This window comes from Mustela putorius, unplaced genomic scaffold (genome assembly GCF_011764305.1).
Source record: "Mustela putorius furo isolate JIRA1106 unplaced genomic scaffold, ASM1176430v1.1 tig00000127_pilon_pilon_pilon, whole genome shotgun sequence".
Taxonomy (NCBI): domain Eukaryota; kingdom Metazoa; phylum Chordata; class Mammalia; order Carnivora; family Mustelidae; genus Mustela; species Mustela putorius.
The window spans coordinates 2,383,694-2,397,719 of record NW_025421288.1 but is presented as its reverse complement, the minus strand read 5'-3'; the positions used below and the strand labels follow the sequence as shown (position 1 = coordinate 2,397,719).

Below are 14,026 nucleotides of genomic sequence, written 5' to 3'. Positions count from 1 at the left end.
CCAAATATTTACAGTGCTACAAAAAAAATGTCATATGTTCCATATCATTTCAGGTGAAGTAAGTTTCTGTTGTGTCTCTGGACTCACCTCAGCCTCATGGAAAATCAGAATAACGTCACAGAATTTGTTTTCATGGGACTATGGGAAAATAAGCAATTAGAGTTACTGTTCTTTTTCTTGTTCCTGCTGTGCTACCTGGCTGTCTTAATGGGAAATTTCATCATCTTACTCACCATCACTTGCAGCCATCTAATTGAACAACCAATGTACTATTTTCTCTGTCACCTTTCCCTCATGGATCTCTGCTACACCTCCACTGTGGTCCCCAGGCTAATCAGGGACTTAGGTGCAGCAAGAAAAAACATTTCTTATAACAGCTGTATGACCCAGCTCTTCACTGCCCACTTGCTGGCAGGTGTGGAGATATTCATCTTGGTGTCCATGGCTTTAGACCGCTACGTTGCCATTGTCAAGCCCCTGCACTACATGGTCCTCATGAACCGGCGGAGGTGTAACACGTTGGTCTTCATGGCCTGGGGTGTGGGGTTTTGGCACTCTGTGGCTCTACTGCTCATGGTACTCGACTTACCTTTCTGTGGTCCTAATCAGATCGATCACTACATATGTGATGTGAAGCCTCTTTTGAAACTGGTGTGCAAAGACATTCATGTTGTTAGTATCTTAGTGATTGCAAATTCAGGAATGGTGGTGGTTGTCATTTTTCTTGTCCTGGTGGCTTCTTACATTCTCATATTATGGAATCTTAGGACATACTCCTCCATAGGGAGACGCAAGGCTCTCTCCACCTGCAGCTCTCACATAATGGTGGTGGTTTTATTCTTTGTGCCCTGTATCTATACTTATGTTCTACCTGCCGGGAGTGAGAACAAGGATAAGGAAGTCTCTGTGTTTTACACTGTGATTGCCCCCATGCTGAATCCTCTCATCTATACCCTGAGAAACATGGAGATGAAAATCGCCATGGGCAAGGTGTGGTCTAAAATGGCACATTCAGAATTCAAGTCAAGAGGTTGATTTTCATTGTGCTTTCATTCAATCCGTTGTCCCCAGACAGTTGATCATTTGTGATGTTATAAAAGCATCTGAGTTCTCTTTGGGGAGCTGGATTAAAGAACCTCTGAAGTTAGTATGAGCCAAAGAAGCAAGTCATTGTAATTCAGATTGCAATCTGCACTTTAAAGAGTCCATTTACTTCCAGGTGTGAGCACTTGGATTTGAGGAAATCAAGAAATAACCTTCCACAGCTCATCTCTGATCAAATCACTCATCTCCCTGCTAAAATTCTATATGGTTCCCTGTTTTTCTTGGAACAAAATCCAACACTTTCATTTGTTTATCATAAACGTCCCTAAATTGGTTCAGCTCTAACTGGTACTATCAGAGGTCATCACACTGGAAGAAGGTATGGTGTTATAATGACCGGCTTTGGGGTCAGGGTTAGCTGGTTGACATAAGTTTTTATTTTTGGGTTTTGGCAATTTGATTTAATTATGCATGTGTCTATGAAATGGGGTAATATTATACCTCATGAAGATATACTACCACTAGGACTAACACATGTGAAGTTTTAACACAGCATAAGGCACATTGAAAAGTCAAGTTATGTAATTCCCTCTTTCCCTGTCTTAGCTCCTGTGTGTCCCTTCTCCTGGATGCTTTCACTCAGCTTCGCTGGGTCAGTATGCGTTCTCCAAACACACTCTACTGTCAGCTTTATGGTTGTGTTTCAGCTATCTCCTCTGCTCAGGATTCCCCACCCATGCTTGAGGGCCCATGTCTTAACTCTAATTCACACTGCTCATGTTTTCCTATTCAGGAAGACTTGGCTCCAACATACTAGAAGTCATTCTGATTCCTGCCCTGTTCTTTTGTTGCTATTCAGCAGTATGTTTCCTCCACTTGAAATAACTCTATGTTCTATGTAAGTGCTTCTTCTTATGAACTGTGCTTTCACTAGTTTGTCTGAGAAGGAGGAGTATGTGGTATAGCTTTATTTTTCTTATCTTTCTTTTTTTCTAAAAATAAACTTGGCCCAAATTAAGATGTAAACAAATAGTAGCTGAATTAAATTCTATGATAATACTTTCTTTTTTTATGTGACTATATGCATTGTTCTTACATATCTAGAACTTGTCCTTGTGTCATGAACAATCATGCATTAACCATAAGATAAGTGATGTCAAAAAGGCTAAGAATTTAATGTATAATCCCATGTTCCTATAAAGGATGTAATAAAATTAGCAGACCACCAGATGCTTAGGATAGTTTTATTTTATTTTATTTTATTTTATTTTGAATTATTAATTTTTTATTTTTTATAAACATATATTTTTATTTTCTGCATTTAGGCGACACTACTCACTTAATCATTGGTTACCTCTTTGTCCATGGATTCACAATACCCAATCTCAGCTCTGGGCTCCATTTATATTCATTTTCACATTTGTCTCTGCCTAGAAATTTGTCTTTTCTCTGCAAAATGATTACATTGCTTCCACACAAATTTGGCTTGATTCAGTTACTTCTATCCCCAGAGCCTATGTCATGGATGTAGTAGTGGTTGCCTAGTGCCTGATACCACTCATTTAATGTTTCAGCTCTTAGAATCTTTCACATTGGGGCACATGTGTGTCTCAGATGGTTGAGTGTCTGCCTTCAGCTCAGGTCATGATCCTAGGGGTCCTGGGATCAAGTCCCATATCGGTCTCTGTGCTCAAGGGGAGCCTGCTTCTCCCTCTGCCTCTCTCTGTCTCTCATGAATAAATAAATAAAATCTTTTAAAAAAAGAAACTTTCATATATGTAACTAATATTTTCTGTTTTCTCTAGATTCATGCAAGCTTCCAGAGTGTGATGGGAAAACATTTTGACTGTACAAAGGACATAGTTAGACAAGTTATTCAGAGTTCTGTTTGGTGGCTTAATAGAGACTCTTTCCAAAATGTTCTGGATATTTTTTTAAGTATATAAAGTCCATGTACCCTTGTCTTTGTATGTAGTGGGTTGTCTGAGCATGTATTGTTTGGGGACTTTTGGGACTCCTGGAGTTTTTCAGGAAAAATCAGGAAAAGTCCCACCATATTGGAAAGAAGGCCTGTAATGAAATTTATAAAAATCATTTACTCTCATATTTTCTTTTTCCAAGGGATCACAATTTTTTATTGGTAAAATTAGATGACATTGTATGAAAAGCTGACAAATAAAATATAACAAACTAAATTACTTATCAATTTGTTGGTAGATTCAGGCCATCTATATAGGAATTTATTTTTTTAAGGATTTTATTTATTTATTTATTTATTTTAGAGAGAAGAACACAAGCAGAGGGACCAACAGGCAGGAGCAGGTTACATGCTGAGCAAGAAGCCTGATGCAGGACTAATCCTCAGGACCCTGGGATCATGACCTGAGCTGAAGGCAGATGCTTAACAAGCGGAGCCCCAGGTGTCCCACTCTATCTAGGAATTTATTGCTAATTTAAAATCTCATTTTTAATTAAAGGAATACCTCTTATCTGCTAAGAAATCTGTTACACCATTTCTTTCTTTATGCCCCAGAGCTATCAGAAAACACTAGGCTGGAAGAAGCTTAGATATCTTGCCAGGGCCCTAAAGGGAAGACCAGAGGTCCAAACTAGATGTGGCTGTAAGAGTTTTAAGTGACTCCCTGCCCCAGCCCCCTCTCCTAATCCTTCAACTGTGCTCAACCCTATATTGGTCTGCAGGCATCCATTGTGAGGGCTGATTCAGATATGGACCCTAAATCATCCACCAAGAGATATTAGTAAAATCAAAATGCTCTCAAGAAGTTGACAATTTAGGTACAGAGTGAAGACTGAAGTATTTAGAATTGATTGCTTTGAAATACCTACTTTATGTGACACCATAATCATGGGGGTCTCTGGTGATGATGAGAAAATCAGAAGAGATGAAATCAGCCCTCAGGATGGGCTGTCAGAGCGGAATGGAAGGCCTGTCTTCAACTTGACCTCCTCATTACTGTGTAGTTCATATAATGGAGACTCCATGGTTAGAGTAAGTTCTCACATGCAGGTAATTCTGAGGGGATATGGTATGCCAGGTGCATTATGGTGGTCAAGAACTTAAGGTCTCAGGAAGTCTTGATTAGGACCAGCTAGCTGTGTGATTTTGAGCATAGCTGACATGCATTCCTAGTTGAATTCTTGGTTATGGTAAATATCCTATAAGTGATTGAAACAGTTATCTTTGTGCCCTGGCTCCCCCAACTCCACCACCTCCTCCCCTCCAAAACCCTCAGTTTGTGTCTCAGAGTCCACAGTCTCTCATGGTTTGTCCCCCCACTCTGATTTCTCTCAAATCACTTTTGAGATACCACCTTACACCGGTTAGAATGGCCAAAATTAACAAGACAGGAAACAACATGTGTTGGAGGGGATGTGGAGAAAGGGGAACCCTCCTACACTGTTGGTGGGAATGCAAGTTTGTGCAGCCTCTTTGGAGACCAGTGTGGAGATTCCTTAAGAAATTAAAAATAGAGCTTCCCTATGACCCTGCAATTGCACTACTGGGTATTTACCCCAAAGATACGGATGTAGTGAAAAGAAGGGCCATCTGTACCCCAATGTTCATAGCAGCATGACCACAATGGCCAAACTGTGGAAAGAACTAAGATGCCCTCCAGTGGATGAATGGATAAGGAAGATATGGTCTGTATATACAATGGAGTATTATGCCTCCATCAGAAAGAATGAATCAACATGGACAGGATTGGTTTCATTTTGTTTCTATTTTAATTTAGTTTTAGTTTCTGGATGTTGATGCCTTATATGCTTAAAACTCATTGATTACTGCACATAGCTGCTTTCAATAATAGAAGTTATATCACTACACATTCTACAGATTTTTAAAATAAAAATAAAAGATAGAGTGTTCATATTAGGGCCAATAAATCCAACACTTTAGACTGAATGAAAAATTCTTCAAATGATATAAATTACCCAAGCTCCTGAAATTTTAAGATACATATTCTCAACGGCAATTTATGGCATCTTAAAGTGATTTAATTTATTGCCTTGTCCTCATATCCCTTGTGCAGCTAGATTTGGTGTGAATTCTACCCAACAACAGAGAAAATTTTTTTCTATTCTACACAAATGCTCACAAAAATAAAACAGAAGTGAACACATCTATAAAGTACTAAAAAGTACTTTGGTACTAAAAAGTACCAAAGAAACCATTTTGGTACTTTTAAATTATGTTAGGTTTTCTAACATTCCCTAGAATTTTCTTTACAGACAATTGTGCCTTGGTGAAAACTGCTGGTTCTACCAAACTCTTATTCAATATGAGAGACTTTCTTTTTTTATGTGAGTTTAGCATGATATATAATATCAGTTGCATACTTTGTACTGGAAACTACAAAACAGAAAGTGGATTTTACAATTCCATTTCCAATAGCATCAAATACACAATATACTTAAGGAAAAATATGACAAGATAGGGGCAAGGCATACACTGAAAATGTTATAAAAACTCTGTTGAGAATATATGAAGAACTTAGTAAATAGAAACAAATATTGTGCTCCTGGGCCAGATAACTCAATACTCTTTGGATGTGAATTGTCCCCAAATATGTTTTAGATTCAGGCAATCCCATAAAAATATGAATGGGGACAAGTTTATTATTTTCCAAAGTGATCTAAAATGTATACAGCAATGTAAAGAAACTCCATTAGGTCACACAACTTTAAAAAGAACAAGAATTTACATTATCTCATTTCAAGGTCTATTATAAAGCTGCTGTATTCAAAACAGTGTGTTGTTCTCATGCAGCTGGACAAGCAGATCAATGGGCCAGCCTAGAGAGTCAGAAACAGACTGCGTGCATTGGTCAACTAATTCTCAACAGGGGTCTGTAGGCTATTTAGTGAAGAAAACATTGTCTTCACAACAAAGGGCAGTAGAAGGGTTACACATTGGTATGAACCAACAGCAACACCACAAAAACCCATTCATCACAACTTGTACAAATTCAATCCCAAATGGAACATAGACCAATATGTAAAAAAGGAAATGCATAATCCATTTAGAATAAAACAAGACAGTATCTTTGTGACCTTGGATTAGAAAAATAATTTTAAACATAATAACAATGGTGTGGCCCATATTAAAAGTAAAGGTAAAATGCACTTCATTAAAATTAAAACGTTTTCAGCAGAACACGTTTATGAAGAGGGGCTAAGTCAAGATTTGAAGATGTTGATGGGACACCTGTATATGTCTCTAAGGGGAGTCCTAGAGTGTCTGTCAGGGGAGGATACACAAGATATGACTGGCTCTCTTCTCTGTGGATTGATACAGGCTAGATTGGGTAAAGCTTGGTCAACATTGGGTATGGTATTGAAATGGACAAACTGTAAAATCATCAAGCTTTGATATCCTCTGTGTCAAAGGGCTATGTAGGGGAGGAAAGCTTTTCCCTTTTTCCTTTTTCTGTTCTTTGGCTCACCTAACAAATTGACATAAGACAGGTTAACAGAAGGAAAAACAAACAAACAAACAAACAAACAAAAAACCTTCAATTTCATATGTATGGGAACCCCAAAGAAATGAAACTCCCTGATAATCAGGCAACTGAAGTGTATATTCTCTCCTGAGCTAAAGAGAAGAAGTTAGGGATTCTATGGGTGCAACAGGGAATTTGAACAAGCAAGCCCTTTGAGACAAGCAAGCCCACCCCACACTCTGCAGAGAGAGACCCAGAGAGAGTGACAGGCAGACATGAGGCAGGCAGGCACAGAAGCTCTGCCGAGCAGGAGCCCGATTTCGATCTCGCTGGTGAGCCGAAGGCAGCTGCTTAACCCACTGAGCCACCTCTTTCTTGAACAAGGCCTTCAATCCCAATTTTTTAGGCAGTTAGTGGGAAAGATAAAAACTCTTCTTGAATCCATTGGTCTGATTGTTTTCAGCTCAGAACAATCCACATGTCAAAGTCGCACGTGGGACAGCCTGCCCTGAACCCCATCGGTTAGAATCCTTCATTTACTCAAGGGATACTAAATGTTCAAAGCCTGGAATCAAGCTTTAAATTTAGAAATATACATTTTCTTGCTTAATGGCTACTTTTTATAGAGTCAAATTTAAATTTTATTTATTTATCTTATTTATATGTTCAAGTAGCCAACATATATTAAATCGTTATTTTTGGTGTAGTTTTCAAAGAGTGATTAGTTGCTTATAACACCCAGTGCTCATCACATCAGCTGACCTCCTTAATACCCATCACCCAGTTACCTCATGCCCCATCCTCATCTCTTCAGTAACACCTATTTGAGCTGGTTATTTAACTCCTGGAAACTCCTGTGTTCTTACGTCCACAATCGAGGAAATAATACTTATAGCAAAATATGCATTCTTGTTAAATAATTTAATGAATTTAATTAAGATTTTATGTATTTATCTAAGAGAAGGAAAGAACGAGTGGAGCAGAGGGCATAGGGAGAGGGAGAAGGAGCCTCACTGCTGTTTTGGAGTTTGATCCTAGGACCCCAAGATCATCCAAGGACCCTGAGATCAGAGATCTGACCCAAGCCAAAGTGAGATGTTTAACTGATTGAGGCACCCACGTTTCCACTTTTCTCTGAATTTTTTTTCATCTGCTTTACTTTTCTTAACTCCCAAATTCACACAGAAAGAATGTTTATTGTTTCATCATTCCTTTTCTTTTTCCCCTATCCCCCAAACATCCGTCCCAACAATGCTGGTCCCAAACTATGGATAGTTTTGCAATGGTTCTCATATTGCACGTCATTGGTTGTATTGATTTGTTGACTCTACACACATCACATCTTGGTACTGGGGCATACTTGGATTATAAATGCTTGTGTGTCGCTCTCTTGGTTCTATCTCACCTCACATTTTCCTGATAGCTAACCAAACACTATTACAGACTGCACTGGTTTTCCTCTCATTCTTCAGAAAGCTGGATGAATCTACAGAACAGTCAAAATATCCTGAACCACTCTGACCGTGACCTTTTTGGGTCTCTAAAGAAATAAATAGTTCCTGAGGCAAACTAATCCAAGATAGAAAGCAACACCCTGGGCAACCAGAGACATCACTCTGGACAGTGGTTTAGCAACATTTGGCCAGGATCTCTCTAGAAATGCCTTTGGGAATGTAATTATCTACAGCTTTCAAAGAATTACTAATTTCTGTGTTGTCACCTAAGTTTATATTCCGTTGATCCCAACCAAATTCTCTTCAGGAATAGGCAGAATCTCAGCAATTTCCAGAACCTAAATACTCTCGTTACCTTTTGCAGGAATTAAGAAATACTTTTATTTATTTTTATTTTTAGTGAGCTAGCATTCAGACCTTAAGTCAGCATTTGAAATTCCTAGCTTACTTTCCTGAGGCATAACAATGCCTTTCTTCATCTCTGGTAGGTTTAGTAAATATTTGAAGTCCACTTCCTTGTAGACCTGTAGAAGGTGTAAGTCACACTGAGATTTCCAAACCATTTATAAAGAATTAATATGGAAGCATGTGAATTACTGACTTATAATTCTCTTCATTTTATTCCAGATTTTGATGCTGGGGATGATTTGGCACAGTGAGTATCTGAGGGATGGAATTCTACCTGATGTAGCATAAAACTAACCTGACAAACACTCAGATATTATGCTTAGTGAATTATCCTTGTCACCTTAGTTTGGGAAGGGTCCCACCAAGCATGAGCTTGACTAATTATATGGTCTTATTCTATATAACTTAATCTAAATACTATAAATTCTTTTGCAATATATGGTAATTCCATTCCTATAAAAATGTTTTACAGGGGCACCTGGGTGGCTCAGTGGGTTAAAGCCTCTGCCTTTGGCTTGGGTCATGATTGGGATCAAGCCCCGCATCAGGCTCTCTGTTCAGTGAGGAGCCTGCTTCCTCCTCTCTCTCTCCCTGCCTCTCTGCCTACTTGTAGATCTCTGTCTGTCAAATAAATAAAATCTTTAAAAAAATGTTTTACATGTGTTAGTTTTAATCATTATTTGTAAGCAAATTTCCAGTTAATAGCAATAAAATTTAAGCATTTTCTAGTTGGCAGTGAATTTCATTGGGCCCCATTCCTGTACTTATGCACAAACCTCCATGTTACTGTTAAAAAATAGCCCTTTTTCTGCTATTCAATATATACAAATATGAATAATTTCCTGTATTTCAGAGTAGTTGCCATTGTAGAATAGATTAGTTTCATCTGAGTCAACTAAGATAAGTTTATAACATGCCATTCTGTTATACTAAGAGATATTGGAAACGTGTGGTGGAAATTTTATATATATATATATATATATATATATATATATATATATATTTGAGAGAGAGAGAGTGTGTGGGGAAAGGCACAGGGAAAGGGCGAAGCAGACCTCTGCTGCGTAGAGAGTAGGATGCAGGGCTTGATTCCAGCACCCTGAGATCCTAACCTGAGCACAGGGCAGCCACTTAACTGACTGAGTCACCCAGGCACCCATGATGGAAGCTTTGATTTTTTTTTTTAAGATTTTATTTATTTTTTTACAGAGATCATGGGTAGGCAGAGAAGCAGGCAGAGAGAAAGGGAGGAAGCAGGCTTCCTGCTGAGCAGAGAGCCTGATGTGGGGCTCAATCCCAGGACCCTGGGATCATGACCTGAGCCGAAGGCAGTGGACCAACCCACTGCACCACCCAGGTGTCCCCTCCCTTTTTTTTTTAAGATTTTATTTATTTTTTTGACGGACATAGATCACAAGTAGGCAGAGAGGAAGCTTTGATTTAAACACATAAGATCCTCTATTCTTATACTGGTAGTTCAACCAAAAGTACACTTTTTATTTATTTTTATCAAGGAAGTAATCATTTGGGAATATTTTTATAGTGATAAGATATATATATATCACTCTAAGGATTAGGGGTAAGCATTCCCTAAGAGAACCAACCGGCCATGCAACTCACCTAAATGTTTTCCTCAATATTTGTTGAAACTGAAGTTTACCTGATCACTTATGAAATGCATGCTATGAATTTTTTTTTCTTTAATTGCCACTGGCCTTGGTTGTGTGTGGGTGCATGACACTTTCTATAGTTCTAAACTAATCCACTTTGAACCACACCTGTTTATGGGATGTTTCATATTACCTCATGTATTCCTCATTAAAATTCTGAATTTCATAATGATTTCTTCATTGTAAAAGGAGTAAAATGAAGTTTAGAGAGATGAAGGATTTCACTCAAGGACTGTACTGGTCGGTTTCCTTAAAACTCCTCAATGTTTCTCCCTCTTCCTGTGTTGTGCTCTTCTAACCACTGGTTCAGTGGTTTCCTGATGTTCTTTATGTGTCAACTGTGATTTCAGTTTCTACCTAAGAGAGGTCCATAATATCTCTGCCTTCAAAGTGTTATTTCTCTGACAGTAATTCTCCTCCCTTTTCCATTTTACATCTGGTCTCTGCAACGATCATGTGTAATGACCCTCAGGTTACAGGGGTGAGATAAATGGGAAACACTATTGTGGATTCAATCCCAATCATAGTCTAGATACAAGGAAGAATCCTGATTTAAACAATTTACATGTTGGGAAAACTGAAGGAAAATTATTTAAAGTGTTTTAGAATGAGAAAAGTCCAGACAACATTAATGTTCAATAGTCCATATAACTTTATTTCCATAAATACTCAGGAAGACAGACTGGGTGTCTAGTCACCGATCATCTTGCATCTTCTTTTCTATTCAGTTATGGATTCAGGATAGGTTTTCCATGCCTTCCTCCTGACAACCATCACCATACCCCTCAGCTCTCCTCCATAAAATTAGTCCCAAATTGAGGGGAAATGAGGATTTCTGTCTCCCAACATTCACAGAGTATTACTTCCCCAACCTGAGAAAAGATTCGATTCTCTTGATCTGAGTTTCTTCTTTTTAAAATCAGAGATTTAGATTAGTCAGGTGAGTTCTGCTTTTAAATTGTTTGCCGACTTCTTATATAGTAATTCTTCTTAAACCAAATTGTTTCAGGTAAAATATTGTATTTGAAAAACTAACATTATTTCTAGCTTGTTAACCAAGAATCAGCATCACTCGCAATAAAAAGAAAACAGGTCAATGAATTCTACCTCCTTAAAACTTTCTAGTGCTCTTTAAGTAAGGTTAACTTCTGAATACTCTGTAACTCATCATTGTCAAAAAAAAAAAAAAAAAAAGTAGGAACACACTAAAAAATCACTCCTTTGTGAAGTTAGAATTTGAATAAAATTTAAAGCAGAATTGTTATCCTACAGTATGGACCATTTTCTAAATGTCTCTCTCTTAACTCTCTCTCTCTCTCTATATATATATATAGATGGATAGTGTGCATGTGTGTGTGTGTGTGTGTGTGTATACATAAATAGAGAGAGATATATCCTACATGTATGTGTATACTTGTATGTATTTACATACAATAGTCTCTGGGACTTTAATACATATATATTAATTTTCAGTAGATCTGATGGTTTCTATATAACTTGGTATTACAGCATTTTGTGTGTGTGTGTGTGTTTAAACAGACATCTGGAAACTTAGATATGACTGTCCCAGCAGGTCCAGAGAAATGTAGGAAGTGCACTAGCTGTTCAAACCCACTGGGGACAGATAATTCCTCATCATTGAGGAATAAAACTCCATGAAATGCATTCTCTCTATTTTTAACTTATTTTTTATCAAATAAATAATGTCTTAAAGTTACACATCAGGTACAAAAGATGCAAATACATGAATGTTGCATTTATTTTGTTTCAATAAATATCGCTGAGTGCAACCTAACCACTAAGTTTGACTAATGCCACCTTCCATACACCCCCTTTTTTGACATTAGTTCTTTAGATTGTATATAAAACTCATGAAATTTGGGGGAAGAACAATGATATATGCATGATTCAAACATACTTGATCAATTTAATAATTTTATCTATTCTGAAGGACGGTCATCGCAATCTTCAATGACAGTATTTACATTTAAAAAATTCTCTTTAACACATGAAATGTAAATAGGAGAAATGAATGAAAGTGCTAATTTATTTCCACATTTTGGTCATGAATTGATATTCTTTATTTTCTGTATACATTTTCACCGTTCCTTGCTTTTTTAAAGAACAGCAATTCCACTGGATTAGCATGCATGACCCATTGACAACGTTTGGTCACATAGCAAAAAAAGAGGTGGTTATGGTACTATGTACAAATTAACCTTTAACAGTTCAGACTGTACATTTGCATTTCCTGAGGAAATAATTCACAGAATTTGAACAGAAAATGTTGAAAATAAGAAATTTGTCCTCATGTATTAGCCACACGCATTCAAGAGATATACAGAAAATAATTTTTGGACTCAGGAAAATTTAAAAAAAATTTTAGTTCTTATCAAAATAATATAACTGATAATAATGAATAGTTTTTTATTTTAAAAACTTCATTTAAATATTTAGAGATCTTTACCAGTAAAACTGAGTAACATACATAATCATTCCCATTATTCCAATTATAAAATTATTTCCCAATACTTCTTCAGAATCAAAGACAATAAAACAAGAGAAAGAAGTTAATTTAAGAAGACAAGAATAATAAATGTTAATATAATATTCATGTCAATCCACTCAGTAAATTTTATATCTATGTGTTCATACTATTAAGGTTTCACCAAATTTCTGTTTATTTCCTTCAGATACATACTCATTTGTGTGTAATGTACAGCAGACTCAAGTATATGGAGAAGCAGAGAAACATCTCAGAATTCATACTTCTAGGACTTTCGTATGACCAGAATATGCAAATATTTTGCTTTGTGCTCTTCTTATTCTGTTATGCTGCCCTGTTGGCAGGAAACCTTCTGATCCTTGTCTCCATTCGATGCAGTCCTCTTTTTCACCAACCCATGTACTACTTCCTCAGCCACTTATCCTCTATGGACATCTGCTATACTTCTACCGTCACACCCAAATTCATTGGTGACCTCCTAGGGGGGACAAAAACCATCTCCTATGATAATTGCATGTTACAAGTCTTTGCCATGCATTTCTTTGGGAGTACTGAAGTCTTTATTCTCACAGTCATGGCCTTGGATCGCTATGTTGCCATCTGCAAACCTCTCCACTATGTGATTATCATGGACAGGAGAAGGTGCCATCTCCTAGTCTTGGCTGCGTGGGCTGGTGGGGCTCTCCATTCTTTTCCTCAATTATTGATGGCAATCCAGTTGCCCTTTTGTGGTCCTAATGAAATCGATCACTACTTTTGTGATATCTTCCCTCTGCTGAAAGTTGCCTGCACTGATACTTACATCACTGGTGTCCTTGTGGTTGCCAATTCAGGTATGGTCGCCTTAGTTACCTTTGTTGTCTTGTTTGTTTCTTATGTCATTATTTTGTTTAGTCTAAGACATCACTCAGCTGAGGGAAGACGCAAAGCCCTCTCCACCTGTGGGTCTCATATCACTGTGGTCATCTTATTTTTTGGGCCATCAATCTTTGCCTACCTTCGACCTCCAACCACTTTCCCTGAGGACAAAATATTTGCTCTATTTTACACCATTGTTGCTCCTATGTTCAATCCCTTAATCTATACATTGAGGAATACAGAGATGAAAAGTTCCATGAGGAAAGTTTTGTGTCAAACATTATTTTCAAAGGAAGTACCCAATTAACTTGAGCAACATATACCTAAGTAACTTTATTTTAAAAAATGAGCTTGAAAAAAAAAATGAGCTTGATGCGACTAAATGAGCTAAGAAATATTTGATTATCTTTATATTCAGTGTCTATTGTGAATGGAATCCATGAAAGAAAGAGGAATTATAAAGAAATTTAAAGAGATAGCTTAATGAATCCTAATTCTCACATACCAGAATTAATTGAAAACTTAGTTTTATGGAGTATTAAGGAGGTGTGATTAGGGTCACCTATAGAAAAAACTGCCAAATCAAATAAAGCAACACTATTTGGTCAGTGAATTATAAAGCCA

The 14,026-nt window shown here is 37.3% G+C and overlaps 2 protein-coding genes across 2 annotated transcripts; both read left to right on the top strand.

Annotated features, from left to right (window-relative positions):
* The first annotated feature begins 96 nt into the window (after positions 1-96).
* LOC101683092 (olfactory receptor 4P4-like) lies at positions 97-1,035 on the top strand. The gene has a single exon (XM_004782178.1). It carries the CDS (start codon positions 97-99, stop codon positions 1,033-1,035), a length of 939 nt encoding a protein of 312 aa, XP_004782235.1.
* Positions 1,036-12,773: 11,738 nt separating this feature from the next.
* LOC101683388 (olfactory receptor 4P4-like) lies at positions 12,774-13,709 on the top strand. Its single transcript, XM_004782179.2, has one exon. It carries the CDS (start codon positions 12,774-12,776, stop codon positions 13,707-13,709), a length of 936 nt encoding a protein of 311 aa, XP_004782236.2.
* Positions 13,710-14,026: the final 317 nt, after the last annotated feature.

Coding starts and splice junctions, on each gene's coding strand:
- LOC101683092 (XM_004782178.1), top strand. CDS start 97: ATGGAAAATCAGAATAACGTCACAGAATTTGTTTTCATGGGACTATGG.
- LOC101683388 (XM_004782179.2), top strand. CDS start 12,774: ATGGAGAAGCAGAGAAACATCTCAGAATTCATACTTCTAGGACTTTCG.